The sequence below is a fragment of the Zootoca vivipara genome, chromosome 7, assembly GCF_965207765.1.
Source record: "Zootoca vivipara chromosome 7, rZooViv2.hap1.1, whole genome shotgun sequence".
Classification (NCBI taxonomy): Eukaryota; Metazoa; Chordata; class Lepidosauria; order Squamata; family Lacertidae; genus Zootoca; species Zootoca vivipara.
Genome location: NC_142590.1, coordinates 8,308,669 through 8,328,848, shown reverse-complemented (window position 1 = coordinate 8,328,848; position 20,180 = coordinate 8,308,669). Strand labels below are relative to the sequence as shown.

General features: G+C 41.4%; 1 protein-coding gene across 1 annotated transcript in view; it reads right to left on the bottom strand.

Annotated features, from left to right (window-relative positions):
- KIFAP3 (kinesin associated protein 3) overlaps positions 1 to 20,180 on the bottom strand; it is a 70,818-nt gene that overhangs the window by 18,999 nt on the left and 31,639 nt on the right. Inside the window, exons 12-19 of the mRNA XM_035124014.3 lie at positions 17,431 to 17,539; positions 16,125 to 16,237; positions 15,195 to 15,360; positions 12,474 to 12,599; positions 10,125 to 10,223; positions 8,013 to 8,098; positions 4,739 to 4,928; positions 2,518 to 2,617 (exon numbers count right to left, since the gene is read on the bottom strand). Coding sequence (XP_034979905.2) covers positions 2,518 to 2,617; positions 4,739 to 4,928; positions 8,013 to 8,098; positions 10,125 to 10,223; positions 12,474 to 12,599; positions 15,195 to 15,360; positions 16,125 to 16,237; positions 17,431 to 17,539 — 989 coding nt within the window. The remainder of the gene's footprint in view (positions 1 to 2,517; positions 2,618 to 4,738; positions 4,929 to 8,012; positions 8,099 to 10,124; positions 10,224 to 12,473; positions 12,600 to 15,194; positions 15,361 to 16,124; positions 16,238 to 17,430; positions 17,540 to 20,180) is intronic.

Genomic DNA, 20,180 nt, shown 5'->3' with positions numbered 1-20,180 from the left:
TCCATTTTACTCTAAATCAATCCGGATCTCTGAAATATTTTTTTTAATTAATTACACAAAATATTAGCTATGTAGATTTAGCACTGCACTGAATTTTCAGAGGGTTCATTTTACAGTGCAAATGCTGCCATGTGATTTGTTTGTTTGTTTGTTTGTTTTTTAAGAGCCGGGGGGGGGGAGAGATTTTGCCAAAAGACGCCAGCTTTTCATTCTGAACGATGCACATCACGATCTCTCTTCCACTTGGCAAGCAAGAGAAGGGGAGGGGCCAAAGTGTGTATCACACAGCTCTAAGCAGCCACTGGAATGGAGAGAAACATTTTGCCTTTTTTCACATACCTCCTTAAATCTACCAAAACAGTGAGGCACTTTTGTAGAATGTAAAAGGTTTGGTGAAAAGGGCCCTCAGTCAGCACTAATGCTACTTGGACTCTACAGTGCATGGGACCAAAATGCACCTGTTTTCATTTTTATATATATACGTTTGAATTCGAGGTCCTGAAAGCAAATGTAACTATCGTGTGAGGACAACTTGCTTTTTCACAGCTGAAGAAAAAGGCGTCATTTGGCAAACAGACAAGATGTTACACACACACACACACACACACACACACACACACAGCCTGATTGCAGCCATCATCATCTTTCATAAGAATATACAGCCAAGAGGGACCTTGCTGATCGAGATGGATTATTGCCTGCTGAAATCTGTCATCTCAATGGGCCATAAATAAAAATACAGATCTGTGAATCTCACTTTCAGACTCCATAAGATAGTAATAGTAAATAGTAAATATTTCTTTGGTTGGCAATTTAGGTGTCTAAAATAAAGCACATGAAGGCAGTTCAGCTCTCAGGGCTTTCACACTTCTATACCAAAATTTTAAAGCACCTCCAGGTTGTAGTATTCCAGGAAAAAGTTCCAGTGCCATTTCTTACCATCCAGATTCTTCCTTTGTGTGACATTCTCTTGTTAGGAAATATTCACATACAATGCACTTCTCCCTGACTTACCTTGCTGGAGAAAATACTACCGTTTCTTTATGCACTGTTCAACGGGATACCTTCCAAACCCATCTCTTTATTTCACAAACATGTCTCCTAAATAAAAGGTGTTCCATAATTCCAGCAAAGAAGCAATGCCAAATCTTTTGCAAAATCAAAGTTCACCTACTTGGTCTTCCCAGAAAAGTTGGCGCATGATCAGAATGGAAGAGACTGGAGAGGTGCAGACATACATTTCTGAAAAAACTAGTGTGGGAATGGATTTTTATGATATTAAATATTCAAGATGAAAAGTGTGCTTTTGAGTGATTTTTAAAGCCCTAGGGAAAATAGCCCTACCTTAGTGATCTTTTGCATCTCTTTTCAGTGATGTATATGGTTGCTTTTCTATCATTTAAACGTTGCTTCTTGTGATCTCAGCCAATCAAGGTTCACTTTTCCTGGCAGTACACAGCCAGCCAGATCTAATATTGCAATAACCCAACTAAGGGCAAAAAAAAGCCCTCCCACTGATTGCACAGACATGTGGGAAACATTTTGTTTTGCCACACTGCAGTTGCTGTTTTATTGTACTCAACAGCATCTGCCTTGACCTAGAAGCATATAACACACATGGCTACACGAGCTAAGATATACACAGGGAGATGCACTTCTGAATGTGTCTTCTCATTCACAACTCACCTAACTTAATCGGGTGTGTGGCTGGTCGGGAGAGCACACCATCAATGACAAAGCCCACCCTCTCTTCCTTGACACACTCTTGCAAAGAGCCTCTCTTAAAAGGATGTGGAAAATCAGTAAAGGGAGGGTCGTTTTGTAGAAGAAAACGTGCCTCTATCACCCATTTCAGCTCAATGCTTAAAATTACTCTGAGTGGCTTTTTTTGGATCCCAGGGCATCAGCAATATTGCTGTCCGTTAGGTAGGAAGATTTTAGTTAAAATAATAATAACGGCAGTAGAGAAATTTACATTTAACAACTCATTTAAAATTACTGAAAACATCTCTGTTAAGTAAATCAAAACTCCAAATATATCTACAGACCAGTTTCCAAATAACAATGCCTGTCACAACACGGAAATAATTGTGTGGTCTGGTTTTATGTTCTATTTTATTGATTTTGGGAAGCTATCAGAAATACCAATCTGTTAGAAGAAACCCAGGATTCAACTGACAGCTGGGATTTCCAACATAACAAAATGGTGAAGTTTGGTGAATGGTTTATACTTTGCAGCTTTGTTCCCATATTATGCTTTGTAAAAGTGGCTTGACTTGACAGTTATACTCCGTTATGCACTGGGTGACTGGAGAGATACAGAAAGAGAATGGCTGCCATATTCTCCTGACATAAGGCTTCCACCAAATCCTACAGCCCCTCAGGCAGCAGAGATCGAGTACAGAATTGCACCTACCCTGAAACACGTGTTTGAAAATGTACAAATCCAAAGCTTAAGATGTGACATTGATAATGTTTGAATTAATATAAGATTAGTCTTTTGCAGAATCAATTTACCTGTTGGAGAAATGATGCTGACCCACAAGGTCTCCATTCTGAAGGTGGTAATCACTGAAGAAATCAGGACTCACTGCTCCATCGTGTGCTATCAGTCCCTCTATATAAAGAGAAGAGGTAAAGCTGAGTGTGCTATTTATTCATTTTTATTTACTATTACATTTCTATCCCACCATTCTTCCAAAGAGCTCAAGGTGGTGTATATGCATCTTCATTTCATAACAACCTTGTGAGGTAGGTTAAGCTGGGACATAGGGACTGTCCTGGGGTCACCTTCAAGCCTGAGAGGAGATTTAGTCTCCCAGAACCTAGTCTGATCCTTTGACCACTACCCTATCCTATCCTACCCTACCCTAGGAAGTCTTAGCAAACTTGTGTAAATTCAGTCCCAGCAATATAAACAATTTAAACCAATTCCCATTAGACTGTTATTTTCCACAATTGCAATTTGCATCTAAGGAACAAGCCAACAGGGCATGGTGACAATTTCATTACTAAGCAGTAGATAAACAGATCCACATGGTTACTACCCTAAATTAAGCACAAATGAACACTGTAGTAAAAAAACGCAAATTCCCTTGCAACGCAGAGATCCCCAACAAAATATTTAAAAAAAATCCTTCCAGTAGCACCTTACAGACCAACTAAGTTTGTCATTGGTATGAGCTTTCATGTGCACGCACACTTCTTCAGATACCCAAGAAATCCCCAAGAAAGCTTTCAGCATAAACAAGGTGTGACAAAGAAGGTGGTGAGTAAGAGGGAGCAACTGAGAGACAATATATTTTTTCGCAGCAGTACCATCTCATTTCAACTGAACTGACCAATGCTATAGTTGGGGCTTTTAGTACGTAGCAGGTGGGTGTCTTCACAGCTCAGTTTTGCTCTCAGTGAGTCCCAATCCCTTTTGCGTATCAATTACCTGCAGGTCCAATATCCTACCACTGCATTCTTTCACAACTAGGACTCAGAATCAAAGCAAGCATTGGGGGGGGGGGGCATACACAACGTGCTTACCAACATCAGGGGGGGGGGGTAGGGCAGAGGTGCAGGTGAGGTGGCAAGGGCACACTTGCACAGCCAATCCAGTGCTCCCACTGTTGCAGTCGTACCACCCCGTCACTGCCATCATGCCGTGCCCCATCCCAGTTAAGTGATACAACTCCACCGTCAATAGGGCAGCTTTGTGGACCCATTCCTGGCAGGAGTGTTTTGCAGGAGGCAGCTGACAAAACTATTATTATACCATTCCTGGGGGGGGGGGGGGAGAGAGGAGCAAGATCTCCTTCCACAGGCTTTTGAGAATGTATTGAAAATCCAATGCCTCTTTTATATACTAAAATACATTTTGGGGGGAAAAACAAACACTGCCTACCAAACTGATCGCTCTTAAAAATTAATCATTTTAACGTGTTGTATTAGAGATTCAGGTAAAGGTAAAGGGGCCCCTGATCATCAGGTCCAGTCGTGGATGACTCTGGGGTTGCGGCGCTCATCTTGCTCTATAGGCCGAGGGAGCTGGTGTTTGTCCGCACACAGCTTCCGGGTCATGTGGCCAGCATGACAAAGCTGCTTCTGGCGAACCAGAGCAGCGCACGGAAACGCCGTTTACCTTCCCGCCGGAGCGGTCCCTATTTATCTACTTGCACTTTGACGTGCTTTCGAACTGCTAGGTGGGCAGGAGCTGGGACCGAGCAACGGGAGCTCACCCCGTTGCAGAGATTCGAACCTCCGACCTTCTGATCAGCAAGCCCTAGAATCTGTGGTTTAACCCACAGCGCCACCTGGGTCCCTTATTAGAGATTCAGGGTGGTATTCAACTAAGTTTTATGCAGAGCAGACCTAATGTAATTAATGAACGTGACCATGGTCCATTAATTTCAGTGGTTCTACTCAAAGTAAAGCATAGTCGAGTGCCACCCATAATACATTAACATGCATATCAAAAGCAACGTGATTGCATCGTACAATAACGGTGCATGTATTAATTTAACTTCATCACTGTAAAAACCATGTGAATTCTGAACTTATGCCAGTTGCTAAACATGCATTCAGCTACCTATAATAACAAACTTAAAGTTAGCCAACTTTTTTTCTTTCCCAGCAAAATAACTTTAGCTGAACCTCTCTGTGAGATTGGGTGTACAGGGAATCAACTCCATGAAATGCTTGCAGGGAGCTTGTGCAGTGGGGGATTTTATGTTATCTGTATCAGCCTTACCAGCATTGTAGTAAAGATCAGGTCTTTCAAGAATGTCCCCTTCATGAATATACGGCTCAATGCGGTCATCCCCATACAAGTACTGTTCATTTTCATCCATCTGCCGACTTTCCACCATTTCTAGCCACTGAGAGTTGTGCCATCGAAACTTCTCACTCTGGATCTTCTTGGCCCATTCCTCATCATATTCCTGTTAGGGAGATTTAAAGGCTTTAATACTAGCTAGCCTTAAAGTAAAAACTGTTATTAGTTCTTCACTTTTGCAATTAAATTTCTTGGATAGGTAATTAAAAAAGGCACCTTAAAAGCTAAAATCAATATGCTTCCCACAAGAGTCTGGCTTGTAATTTTGTGTGAACCCAGGGCTCAGGTTTTACTTTTCTGCCAACAAATCATGAGGAAAAGCCAATGTTTTGTTCTCAGCTTACTGCTTGCAGTTTGTTTAAAGCGTGGGGAGGAGAACCTCCAGCCCTTAGGCCAAATTTGTCCCATTTCCCCCTAACTTGTTGTCCAGTTTGGAGAAGGTACAGAAGTGGCTGGATTGGCTGTGCAGCTGAGTACCCCATGGGGAACTTGATCGCAAAGATCAGTGTTTCCCAAAGTGGGCAATAATGCCTCCTGGGGGGCTCTGGAACAATCCAGGGGAGCGGTAGAAGCCTCAAGTGCAATTGGGGGGCATTGAATAAAAATAAGGGGGCGGCGGAAGCAGAAAGAAAGAATTTTGAAAAACTGTTTGTACATGTTTCGCCTGTTGTGTAATGACACTTACTGCCAGGTCAGGCGCTGTTGCAAGATGGCAACAATTCCTCCCCCTGGATCTGATGATTGTGCTGGAGGGAGGGATTTCCCTGTTTCACCTGCACGTCCTATGTTGTAGGACAGTGGTTCCCAATTAGCCAATTACTGAGGCCCCCCTATTTTTCAAAAGCCAAGCCACGGACACCCTACTTTTGAAATTTTTGATAGCTCTATGGTGGTTACCTCTGCAAAGCAATTTTATGGACAAAATGTGGGGTAGTCCCTTATAAGCAAAAGATTTTAGGCATACTAAAAAAAAAAGACTAGGGCTGAGCGATATCTGGTTTTCAACATCGTGATATATCAGCAGTTAAACATTGCGATATTCCGATATATCACAATGTCTGAAAATGGAGATCAGTCATGGGGATAAAGAAAGGAGCAGTCACAGAGGTCTGGCAGGTGGGGTGTGTGCAGATCAAGCATGGAGGACATAGGACCTAGTATTGTACGATGTAGGTAGAAATATAGATACATAAAAGAACGCAAATTTGTTACTGCCTATTTCTGTTGGTTCGCCTAAAGAAGGTAGATTTATGGGGCAGGATGCTGAGTAATTTTTTTTGAAAAGGGGACAGTAGGCCAAATAAGTTTGGAAATCTCTGACACAGATCATTCCTGCAGAAAGCAGGGTTGAAGGGGGGGGGGTGACTTCAACCCGTCTGAATCAGATGTGTGGGGATTTCTGACAAATAGCCAAAACAGAAGATAGGAACATGGGAGGCAAGACCATTGTTTGAGCATGTATAGCAGTGAAAATACTGTTCTTCCCCCTGCTGCAAGTTTAGTCAGTTCTTGTTATTGTCCTCTACCTTTATTAGCGCCTTCATTGTGGAAAATACACAAATTATTTCTGCATGATATGTGCCATTCTTTTTGAACGACTAAACCTTTCCTTAAAGTACTAAACCACTAACACATTACGAAGCATTAAGTAGCCTCTCAAAATCTGGGTGCTATCCATCGGGGTCCCCTATGTCACTGGTTTCCGTCACACCTCTTATCTAATTAAAATACTCGGTGCTAAGAGAGAACTGTATAAATCTGTTCTGTGTTTCGCTGTGTCTGATGGAAAACAGATCCCCCTTTTTTCTTTAATGTGGCAGGTCCTTAATCTGGTCAGTAATAAGGTTCATTAAAGACAACTGCTCAACTAAATTAAAGCTGCAATGCAGTAAGTTGGAAGCACAGCAAAAAAAATATTCACTTGAAATGTTATACAGCCATACATATATATGCACATTACATAAGCTCACAGCTACTGTGACAAGGTACAATATCCCTGAAACCATTAGGATTGTATCACAAAACTGCCACCTTGAATTTTACTTCTGGGGGTTATTTCTCTTAAAACTGTGTCAACACATAGCTTCTAACCACAATTTGTCCAACAAATTAGGCTGATGTAGTATTATTATCTGCCATGTGGCAATAAAGTACAGTTGAAATGGAGAGACAAAGAATTGTTGCTACTGCATATTAGTCGCACCCCATTTTTTCCCCAGCCCTAAAATCAGTTCCAAAGCTTTCACTGCATTAATCGCCGCAGAGCGGATTTGAGCAGAACATCCAGGTTCTGAAGAGAGAAAATGCTGGCAAGATAGCGATCGCCACAGGCTCAGTGAGCTGCTACTGGAGCCAGAAGCTGGGGGACCCAGGAGGCCCGGAGAAGCCACAGAGGGGATGCGACCATGCTATGTGCAAATACTTACACAGGAATGACCTACAGAAATAATCCAAAGTCTAGGAGAAACAGCTCTGCCTTACTAAATATGAAACATTTATTTTCATGAAATATATCATAGTACAAAATAGGTGAAATAATCCAGGTGTGGGGAACTGCATACATACATGCAAAAATGTTACAAAACACCACTGATTGCCACTTCCCCACATGGGTAAATTAGGTATTTTTTAGGACTATAATATGATATTGCATGCATTAAAATATCCAAGTCTTAAAATACTGTAAACAGTCATTTGAAGAACGCACTTGCATTTTAAAAATAATAATCTGGGGGAAAAAATTACTAGTTTTTATGCACACAAACATTCAGGGCAGTGTTTCAGTGCACATGTGTTAATGTTTCTGCCTAATATTTCAATCTGATCTGATCCACATGGTATAACAATTATTCTTTTATAAGAAAATATTCACCATATAAGAATGGAGAAAGTGCCTTAAAATAAACACACTGAATTATTTTTTTAAATCATATAACTTAGCAGAGAAGTTTCAAAAGAAAACACATAATACAAGCATCCCACCAATCCTGTGTTTTCTGAAGGCACCTATAATTTCGGAAACAAAAATAACTGAGTAAAATATGAGGAACAAATTTTACTGAAACATATTTGCAATATAATTGACATAGTATTCACTGTCACGCGTCAGAAAATACAACTGCTTTTCAGAAAAAAAGGTGCATGTCATTTTCATGAATACTCAGAAGGAAGGAAGACAAAAGTCACTTACTGCTATTATATCCAGTGTATTGTCACAGACTTTACGGATCTCAGCATTTTTATCATGCATCAGGTCTATAAGATATGCTGGAGCCTCTACGAAGATATAGTTAAGGACGTAAACCAATTACGGATGCCTCCAAACTGTGTTCTATACAATTTTGGTGTTAACAGTGTATGCCAGGGGTGAAGAAACTGTTTCAAATTTATTTTAATGTAGCATTTTAAATTACTGTAATTCATTCTGGAACGTTGTGGTGAAGGGTAGGTAAGAAATCATTTAAATAAATCATAGAATCGTAGAGTTGGAAGGGACCCCAGGCACCATCCAGTAGTTTAACCCCCTGCAATGCAGGAATCTCAACTAAAGCATCCATGGCCATCGAACATCTGCTTAAAACCTCCAAGGAAGGAGTGTCCACTACCTCCTCAGGGAGACTGTTCCACCGTCTAACAGCTCTTACTGCCAGAATGTTCTTCCTAATGTTGAGTCAGAATCTCCTTTCTTGTAACTTGAAGCCATTGATTTGAGTCCTACCTGTCAGAGCAGGAGTAAACAAGCTTGCTCCATCCTCCACCTGACAGCCCTTAAGGTATTTGAAGAGGGATATCCTATCTCCCCCTAGTCTCCTCTTTTCCAGGCTAAACATCCCCAGCTCCTTCAACCATCTTCATAAGGCTTGGAAGAAACACACATCTGTTAACATTAATTGAGGCACCTTACTGAGAACTCTAAAGAAAAGGGAGTGTGCTTTTTAAATGTGAGATAGACTTGCTATTAACAATGCTAGAAGGAAAAACAACCTTCAGGTGTTTCTTTTCATCACATTTGGAAAGCGGGAATACAGATCATTCCCTAATCCCCTATTACATTACCGCCCATAGTAACTGATATTGAAAGCATAAAGATATGCTAGCATCACATGCAAAACGGAAAGAACAGCCATTTGCTTTGCATATTTACATGTTCTCAGCGCCACCCATTAATCTAAATAAGATCATATGAACATTTTATTAAAGCTTGCAGCCTTACTCAAAATCATGTAAACGTTTATGGATACAAAAATATATATACAGTTGTTATGGAGATAGTTTAGCACACATGCTAATAAGCTCATTCTATGATCTGACTACACTAAACAACTTCTATTCCAGAGCAAAAATGAGTGTTATAACATACTGTGGTTTACTCAGAACAGACTCAATGAAATGTACATTGCTATGATCCCATGCACCGACAGCAGCAGAGTTCACAGAAGAGCAGCAGCAGCTTTTGAAACAAAAACTACAGATCAAAAACCACAGCTATTCCTGCCATCATCCTTTGAAACTGACCACCTACTGCCTCTCCTCCTGTTGTGAATGAAGACATCCAAGATTAGTGACAGTGATGGGGGTGGACAGAAGAGGAGGCATGTTCTTTTGTTTGCTATCCCTCATAAGAACAGAAACACAGTTGTGAAGTGGGGCCATTTCTGAAGGCAACACGGAAGAATGGAATTGCTAGCCCTTTTGTTTTTGCAGAGCTCCCGTTGTTAAGAAAGCTGCATGACACACAGAAGAGTAGCAATTACACTTTCACAGTCACTGCATCTCCCTGGTAGGCATGGCTGCCGTCATTACATTGCCCCTGGGAAGGCACAGGAATCCTTGGAGGACCAAACTAGTAACCCCACAAAGGAGTTTGTTGTTGTTGTTTAGTCGTTTAGTCGTGTCCGACTCTTCGTGACCCCATGGACCAGAGCATGCCAGGCACTCCTGTCTTACACTGCCTCCCGCAGTTTGGTCAAACTCGTGTTTGTAGCTTCGAGAACACTGTCCAGCCATCTTGCCCTCTGTCGTCACAAAGGAGTTACTCCTCCTCAATAAATAGCAGCTTAAGATACAACATCAATATTAGCTTCAATTGCTTCACTGCACCTCTAGAAAATGTTTGGTTATTTAATTTTTTTTAAAAAAAACACCAAGATTGAGCCTAAAATATCAAGCAATTCAATTTCAGATAGAAATGCATGGTCTGCAGTGAACCTATAGTGATGCTACCTTGAAATAAGAGCTTCTGCATATTCTGTATAACCAATAAAAGCACTGCAGCAGGACTATTTGATCTACAAAAGGATACGAGTCTCCTTGATTATGACATCTCTAGTGGCTTGATGGAAGACCATCTGGTAAAACACATAAATGATTTGGCACACAAACTCATCATCTTCTTGCTGAGCTATACAAAAGGGGGAAAAATTGCTCCGTCAAACTTTAAATCCCCAACGACTTGTAATCATGAAGATGATGCATTAAATTTACTAGATTATCATAATCCACATGAACATATACACTAAAAACACCAGTTTTAACCAAAGCTCAGGAGTGGCATTTGTCTGAAGGTCCTCCAGAGTTACTTACAGGAGGGGAGAAGCGTGTGCTTATTATTTCAAGGGACATCCTTCATTGGAAGGAACCCAACGCCACTACTTTCTACATCTTTCTACATATTCTTCTTGCTTTGGGGGGTGGGGAGAGGGCAGAATATGCCACCAATCTTCCCACCCCATTTTACTTTTGGAGATTCGGAAGATAGGCACTCTGAGTTAGCACACTGCTTTGCTCCACCCACTTAACCCCAAGAATTGTCTTTGCTCAGGCCACTTCCATAAAAAAGCAAAAGTGAAAATCCCACCCTCTAAATCCAAATAGCTCTGCTACCCAGCCTAGCTCAAAGCAAATACAGTGGAACCTCAGTTTTTGAACATAATCTGTTCCGAAAGACCGTTCGGCTTCCGAAACGTTCGAAAACCAAAGATCAAAGGCAGTCAGCAAAATCCATTGGAAAAATGGAGAAAGCTGATCGACTTCTGAGGCGTGCTCGAAAACGGAAGCATTCAGGCATTCGGGTTCCAAATTGCTCATCAACAGAGATGTTCGAGAACGGAGGTTCCACTGTACACTAGGAGCCCCTGGTCTCCTTGAAATAAAAAGTGACTCCTTGTTTGTTTTTTAAACTAGTTCTGAAGGAGGAAGAGGTGGACAATAGAGGTGGTTGCCTGCATTAAGGATTGAAGGCAGGCCTTTGGAGCACAACTCTCCTTGCCTTTAGGACAGAACTACCCATTGCGTTCCAACCCCACATCCTGAAAATCTGGGCACCACTTTTCCTGAGCAAAGCAGCACCAAAGAGAAGCAATATGTAGGCAGAAGGGGTAGTTTGGAGAAAGGAATTTAATCATGCTCCTGCAAACTTTCCACACCCCTGCCACTTACTTTCCAGTTGGCATACCAGAGCTGTGTTAGTGACGGAGGCACAGGTACCACAGATGGAATAAAAACCACTAAGAAGAGAATTGTGGAAAATGGTAGGCAAGGAAAAGGTTAGACACCCCCACCTCCTAAATTTCTTCTCTCCTGTTAATCACTCATGCCCTGATACCACTTTGCAGAGGGAAAGTAGCAGTCACAAGTTTCAAGACGTGAAGTAGACAGAATGTGCAGTTTTCAGGCTTAATCTACATGTCCACCTCACATCTGGAAAGTCAGGAATGTGTGAACCGGTGCCAGATTGGCCTGAAGATAATAAACTGGGCTTTTAAAGTGTTCCAATTCAAAACTAAAAAAATCTCAAGGGATTTTTGAGTGTTCATCTGGAAGACTTGAAAAATCCAATTTATTCACCACACCCTTTTCACTACTAGACACCCCTCTTCCTCAAGTAAAAAAAAATTAAAACAATCCATAAATTGTGGAAGGGTGGGGTCCTCAAATTCTGGTCAGCCTTGGTAGTAGTCACTCTCCTGAAATATGTGGTTCCCAGGACCCTACTACCTCAGAGGGGCTGGTCCTTTGTTGAAAGTCAGACTGAATTCCCGAGTCAAAACCATCTGAAGCTCAGTTCTGGGTTAGTGGTCCGCTCTCCTTTGAGCTGAACTGACAACAGCTCTCCAGAGAGCATGTATCCCTTTCTCAGCTCTAAGCCATGCCCCGCATGTGAGCTGCTGCTTTTCACCAATGCACCCTTTCATTACAGCTGAGTCTTCTGTAGATCATTACCCCTTCTCCTTTGCCAAGGGAAAACTTATTTAGCTTGGGGAAAGGCAAGGGTTGGGAAGGATAAGAGATGGGGCATAGTGGAGGGACGGTACAAGCCCCATTTCTAGCTTGTCCAAGGTCAAAAGTAGATGGATCCTAACATGAGTAGTAGCCGGCCTTCTTGAAGAAGGGGCAGAGGAAAGTTAGCATTTCAAGTCCCAACCCCTTGAATATTATTGTTTTGTTTTTTTTAAGTGGTATAACCTCTGATAGGATTTGTCTTGGATGAGCATTAGAGGGCAATAAACAATTCTAACATTAAATAAGCATTCACAACATAGGTTCAATAAAGTGCTTACAGACTTGTGGAACTAGGAACTGTGTGTGTGTGTGTGTGTGCGCGCACACACACACACACTCCAACATCCATAGGAAATACTTAATAACATACCATTTAGTAGTTCAATTAGTGCCGGAATAATCCCAGATTTAGCTAGTAGCGCTGCGCAAGAATCATCCATGGACACTGTGCCAATCATTATCACCACTTCCAAAACAAGGTCATCTTCTGCAGAACCTGATAAATTTAACAAAGAAAGAAGGTATTGCTGAATCCCACAGACACACACCAGAATTCATGCTGGAAGAAAGCCACACCCAGAGAGAATCTTTCAATAAAACTTCCTTTTTTTAGCAGCAAGCAAGCATTTGAGGTGGCTGTTATACTGATGCAACATCCTTGTTTAGCCTTCAGCCCCAACAAAGTACAACAGGGTCGCTGATCGTAACTCCTGTGCCCCATTCTAGACTCTCTCTTTTTTAACTGATGCAGTGGGCTAATAGCCAGGAAGGCTTTAGGACCGGACCTATGTCACAGGTTTTTTGAGACAACCATTGCTTTGGGTGTCACAGTATCTGGTTAGGGATTGTTAGATCCAGTGCTTTTTTTTCTAAACAAATGTTTAGGGGTACTCTCATTTTGACTCAAGAAAATCACCATTTTATAATTCAAATCGGGAAAAATAAATACAGTAAATGGACAAAAGTACAAAGATTCACAAAATGTTTAGGGGTATGTGTACCCCGTGCCCCCCCGAAAAAGCACTGGTAAGATCCATGGGTCCATCAGAGCATTTTCACCAGCTCTGCACCCATCTTACCAGAAGTCTTACCAGTTTATTGGTCCTCATTCAGCCCAGCAGTGCATCCACACTCCAGTCCAGTTCCTGCACCACTACACATTATCCAGATATTATGGAGAAATAGAGCTGAATGCTATCAGTGTACTGACGACAGTATGTTCCAAATCCCCCAATGACTTCTCTCAATGACCTCATATATATGTTAAATAGCATTGGGGACAAAATTGTGCTCTGCGGAATGCCATAGCCTAGCTGCCACAGAGCAGAAGAGCACTTCCTGAATACTATGCTGACCCTGGAAGTAGGAGTGGAGTGGAACCTCTGTAAAACATGCCCCCAGTACCCACCCTACCCAGTTGGGTCCAGGAGAATGCCATCCTCAAAGATATTAAAAGCTGCAGAGAGACTGAGGAGAAGCAGTAAGGTCATGCTTTACTTGTCTTGTTCTCTCTATAAAGGTCATTAATCAGGGCAACGTTGACTGATTCCATTCCAAAGTCAGTGCTGAACCAGACTGGAATAGGTCTAGAATGACTGGTATATCTCAAGAATGTCTGCAGTTGCACCACCAACCCCGCCTTGAGCACCTTCCCCCCCAAACAGGGTATCTGCGGCTGGTCGAAAGCTGTCACAAAGCCATGGGTTCAGGGTGGGCTTCTTTAGGAGTGGCTGTATTGCTTCCTCTTCAAGGGCAGTGGGGACAATCCCCTTAGGTCAGTGATGACCAAACTTGGCCCTCCAGCTGTTTTGGGACTACAACTCCCATCATCCCTAGCTGACCAGGACCAGTGGTCAGGGATGGTGGGAATTGTAGTCCCAAAACAGCTGGAGGGCCAAGTTTGGTCATCACTGCCTTAGGTAAAGACACAATTACCACCTCCTGGAGCCAGCTGGTTAAACCTTGGCAGCTACATTTGATTAGCCAAGAGGGACAGAGCTCAAGAGAGCACATGCATGGTCAAGTGCATTACTGTAATGTGTCACAATCATTATTACTGGAGAAAGGGAAGGAAGTCTAGATAACCCACAGGTGTTACTGTATTTGTTAATCATAAAGGTAAAGGTAAAGGGACCCCTGACCATTAGGTCCAGTCGTGACCGACTCTGGGGTTGCGCGCTCATCTCGCATTATTGGCCAAGGGAGCCGGCGTATAGCTTCCAGGTCATGTGGCCAGCATGACAAAGCCGCTTCTGGCAAACCAGAGCAGCGCACGGAAACGCCGTTTACCTTCCCGCTGTAGCGGTTCCTATTTATCTACTTGCATTTTGACGTGCTTTCGAACTGCTAGGTTGGCAGGAGCTGGGACCAAGCAACAGGAGCTCACCCCGTCACAGGGATTCAAACCGCCGACCTTCTGATCAGCAAGCCCTAGGCTCAGTGGTTTAACCACAGCGCCACCTGGGTCTTGTTAATCATATGGCAAAGTAAAGTCAGCGTTCTTGGTTTATTTAGCTAAACAGAGAAATCAGGATTTAAAGAGCTGTACCCTTTCTATCGTAACCTCTAAAAGGCTGCCCCTAAAGGTCAGGAGACCCTCTGGAATGGCAATCCATAAGGTGTAAACAGCTGCCACCAGCAAAGAAAATCAGCACACATGTGTCATAAAACACACACCATCAGACTCTTCTTTGGATTTCTGGTCAGAAAGAGTTTGAGCATGGAAGCCGCTGGCTATTCATAGGAAAAGTATATTTTAAAGATGTGAAATGTGAAATCTGGGTAGTAAATGAAAACATATGATTATTGGTTTATACCTCTAGAAAACTTGCTTTTTGGATGTGGTGAAAAGCCCCTATATAGTCTCAAAAACCTGACTAGGATATCTGATGTTTTCATCTGACTGAGAAATAGACCGTGCCTGGATTGTCATTTGGGATTTTAGCCCAACTATGAAAGTTTGCTGAAGTGTTACTTTATGTTCTTCAACTTCCCAAAATTCAAAGTAAAGCCCATGCCAATTAATGGACCTACTACCATGCCACACTGCAAAAGAAAGTATCTTGAATTACTAGGCATTCATAATATATACCTGGCTTTAATTTATCTTTGAGGTATGGAACCATTTTGTATTCTTTCAAGACAAGTTCCCAATCCAAATCAGGCAATGTCAAATTGGCCAGTGTTCCTAAGCATTCGATCACAAATTCCTCATCTTCGTCATTTGATATCTGGGCAGCTAGGTCACCAACATAATCCTAAACAAAGAAATAAAGCAAACATTTAACAAATACACTGCATGCATAAAGGAAAAGACATTGGAGCAGTGAATGACAGCCATCCCATTAATATGGTCTGTCCCCACTTTTTGAAATTGTTATAATGCTGGTGATCTGGAATGAGCAGGTGTGTCTAGGTGGTTACCGAACTGCTGGTTATATTAGAAAGACAACACACAGACAATATTGGGGATCCAACATCAAACAGAAACCCTTAACTGTGTCAAGCTAATAAATACATTTTCAGTTCCAGACTAATTATCCAGTCCAACAGACACATTTTTATATATTAAAATCTAAATTTAGAAAAAAGTGCTATATGAATGTCAACTGCACTTTCAAAAATACTTTCAAATACATTCCCAGTATTCAAAGCACTCCATACACATGGTAACAGCTTTATAAAGGCAAGCCAGATATTGTTATAAGACAGATGATGGCAGGGATGCTGAGATCTGTAGGCTCAGTAATCAGCTACCACACACGAAACAGGAAGGACAGAAGAAATTATCTTTAAAAAAAAATACTGGCATGCGGTAATATCAACTAGAGAAGTGAGTTTACACTGTTTACTATAGTATTCCAACATAATTAAGTCATGTGAAGTGAAAACATTTGCAAAGCTGCAAACGATCAAGTGCGGTGTTCAACGTGAAGTTATTTTATCCATTATTCAATTTCATTAAAATGAAACAAGTCCCCCACCTTATGAAGGGTAGAAATTACTTATAAGGCATGCTTACAATAAACAAGGTTTTGGTTGGCCCATCGTGCTGAGAGATGTTCCTAATCATCTTCATCAATAATGGGTCCTTGAATTTCAGTGCTCTCTTCATCAGCATCTTCAGTCCATTTCCTGAAAAGAAACGACCCAAATGAAAGGGGGGGGGGAGAGAGAGAAATGTATGAACTAATTGATTATAACATTTTGTATACAACATTAACAAAGATACCATCCAATCCATTTACATTGTACAGTGGTACCTCTACTTACGAAAGACTCGACTTACGAATGTTTCTACTTACGAATGGAGCTCCACCCGCCATCTTGGATGCGGTTTAGATAGGATTTTTTCTACTTACGAATTTTTAGATAGGGTTGCTTCGACTTACGAATTTTTTCTCCCAATGCATTCCTATGGGATTCGACTTACATTTTTTTTCGACTTACGAATGTGCGTTCGGAACGCATTAAATTCGTAAGTAGAGGTACCACTGTACATGATGCCTACTCTGGTTATGTAGGACAAACAACATCACATCATGGTAGGGGCTTGCTATAAGTAGTCAACAAAGGGTGGTATTCAATGCTAGTCCTACTCAGAGTAGACCTACTGAGCAGTCCATTTATGGCAAAGGTAGTACTCTTGATTAGATTGCTCTCCTGTAAGCTGCTATCAATGACAGCATGTTTTGTTGTTTATTTTCTTAATGTTTTTGGGGGGAGAAGACTCTTTTAAAAAAAGAAAGGAAAAAGACTGGCTTAGTAATTTGGTAGAAAACTTCCCTTCATTCATTCGTTATTGAGATTTATATCCCATCCTTCTTCCCAGGGTTGCAGGGCAGATGACAACAACAAGCATCTTATACACAAAATATATTAAACAATTTTATTATCTTATAAACTACATATTTATATATACAGAATACTACATCTTTCTAAGGAAGAATTATCATGGATTCTGCATAGGAAAGTCTAATTTTCCAGCCTTTGGAAATTTTCAAGTGTCAAAAAGTATGCAGACAGGGCTAATCTGGTAGACATTGTACACACGGACTTCCAAAAAGCTTTTGACAGAACCTACTAACTAAATGCTGTTGAATAAACTTAGCAGTCATGGGGTATGAGAACAGGTTCTGTTGCATATCTGAAACATGGAACAAGAAGGTAGACATAAGCTGGCTGCTCCTTCAACTAAGGGAAGTAAGGTTATTTAAAGATCTGTATTGGAACTGGTTCAATTTCTAAATCAAGTCAGGGTTGAGCCAATCCTGATCCATGACATTATTCATAGTTAAGCAGTTCCTCAGCCATAGTGTAATACTCACCTTCACAAATGAGTTGTACATTTCTCTTGTTAGCTGCCAGGTTAATGCAAAACGAAATGAGCTCGAGGTCGACGCGTTCATCAGGGCACTCAAACAACATCTTCATTAACTATCAACACATAAATGTCAAGCAACTGCATTATCAGCAATAGAAATGAACCCATCTCTTACATGAAACCCATATTACAGGCAAACTAATGCCAGTGTACTGGAAGAAGCTAAGATCACCAGTGTCGAAGCAATGATTCGTCAACATCAACTTTGTTAGATGGTCATGTTGTTCATGGAAAGTGTAATGCTGGTGGTCAACAAAAGGTTTAAAGCAGGCATCCCCAAACTTTGGCCCTCCAGATGTTTTGGACTACATTTCCCATCTTCACCGACCTCTGTTAGCTAGGGATCATGGGAGTTGTAGGCCAAAACATCTGGAGGGCCGAAGTTTGGGGATGCCTGCTTTAAAGACTCTCTCAAGGCACATTTTTTTTAAAAAAAGTACAGTAGTATAAACACTGACAACTGGGAAACACTGGCCTGTGAGTGCTCCAACTGGAGAACAGCCTTTACCAAAGGTACCATGGACTTTGAAGATGCTCAAACTCAGGACGAAAGGGAGAAATGTACTAAGAGGAAGGCACGCTTGGCAAACTCTCACCGTGATCAACTCCCGCCCGGAAACCTATGTCCCCACTCTGGAAGGACATGTAGATCAGGAATTGGCCTCCACAGTCACTGTTAAGACCGTGTTCATGGAAGACAATCTTACTCAGCTACGAGTGATAGCCAAAGAAGAAGACAGCCACATCATCTCAACATATCTGCCCCATGCATTGCTCAAATATGGTGGCAGACCTTGGTCACCAATGAAAACCTGAGTGGAAGTTGTGCAGCAGCTCTTTGTGGATGGTGTTGTTGGACAACTTTTAGGCAGGGAAAGAAAGGCAGTAAACTAGTCCTAGCACAAAAAAGTATATGGAAGATGGACAGAGTAATAGGCCAATATAAATGATCAAACACAACCAGTACAGGATGGGGTTGGGCAATGTCAAAAGTCCTTAAAGGTTCCTGAACACTTCATTCTTGGTCTCTCTTACCTCCTTGAGTGTTGGGTTTTCTTAATATTTCTTAATATTGATGTGGTCAACAGTGCTACTCAGTGGAATGTGTTTGATTGTAATAATGATTTGCATGGCAGCACACCTGTGAACTACCAACGTTTCAGCACACCTGTATCTTAACAATGTAACTAATTAGAGGTGGAGTTATGTGATGCAGCGATGTGATAGGGTAACTGATTATTTTGAAAACTGTATTTAAGTTGACCAAATGCTTTGTATGGTCTTTGTATGGCTGGTGTAGAGTGGTGAGTTCCAGCTGTTTGATTATTATTTAAAAATAAAGTAAGCAAAGATATTGCGGGCAAGTTTTTATTCCATTGCCCCAGTCACTGTGCAAACTCGGTTGGCAAAGAAAGCCCAACAGTGGGGAGACTCTGTTGCAACAGAAAAATAAAGATCTGCCTTGCTTTCACTGGATCCTGCCTCTATCCATTCTTCTCTGTCCGATCATGGGAATCACAATGATAGACCTTCTTTGCATTGGCAAGGCAGTTTTTAAAGCATTTCATCCTTAACAAAATTAACACCACATATTTCAGTTGCAAAAAGGCTGGGGTCAGAAAGAACATGATGAGTATCTTTTCGTTGCCATACTTGGTTTGCAAGAAGAAAAACCGCTGCCCGATCACAGTTATGCTAAAATGTTGCATTTCTCTATTTGAGGCAGCTGTCACTTGCAAGAGAGAAATGGTCTCAAACAGAACCATGAATTATATTATTGTTTCTAGACAATGAATATGTGATTTCAAGACTTTTTATCTGCTTCTGATTTGACCCAGGAAATCTTGCAAGATTTGGACACCCCATATAAATACAGGGAAGCAGGTTCACATAAACATTCTCAACTAACCCATCTCCACAACCCCTAATTGGGCCCTGCATTTCCCCACCTTCTCCTCCAACAATACAGCACAGCACTGCATTGCACTACAATGCAGTAAAATAATTCTCAACCTATTTCCCCTCTGTAACATGGACATCCTCTGTGCCCTATCAGCACAAGCAGCATTTCAGCAGCGTTACAAATCCAGTTTACGTAAATATTTCCTTTATGAGTTCCAGTGCTCAGATCCTTTCTGCTTCCCAATCCTAAGGGATCAAAAATGTTAATGTGGTATTTACCCTTTTGTCTTCCAGTATGAGGGCTAGAGTATTTTTCCCTCCAGGAAGAAATGAAAACGGCACAGTTCTGTAAAATGTCATCAGTTAGATTGCTAAAGTGGGTTCTGGCTCCGTAATTATATTATGGCCTCACAGTGATGAGGTTAAACCTGGTTTAACTAACACATATATTTTACAAGATAAATTGTCATCCATAATATGCTCCTAATGAGATCATTAAGGCTGTGACTCATTGATTAATATGGATAATTAAGGGCTTTTGCAAAGATACATAAAAGGAGGGCTTTTAATCTTCCCAGCTAAAGGACTGATTTTATCTTTATCTAAATGCCTTAAAGATAACCCACTCTCTAAAATTTAACTGACCTTCCGTTTGCTGCCAAATACTGTTGTTTCTTTCTGTAGAAAGTGACAAAAATTATTTGCCATATTTATTCCTACATTTATCTCCCACCTGCCCTCCAGGGAGCTCAGGCAATGTACTGTACAAACTTGTACATTACTCTGTTGTAT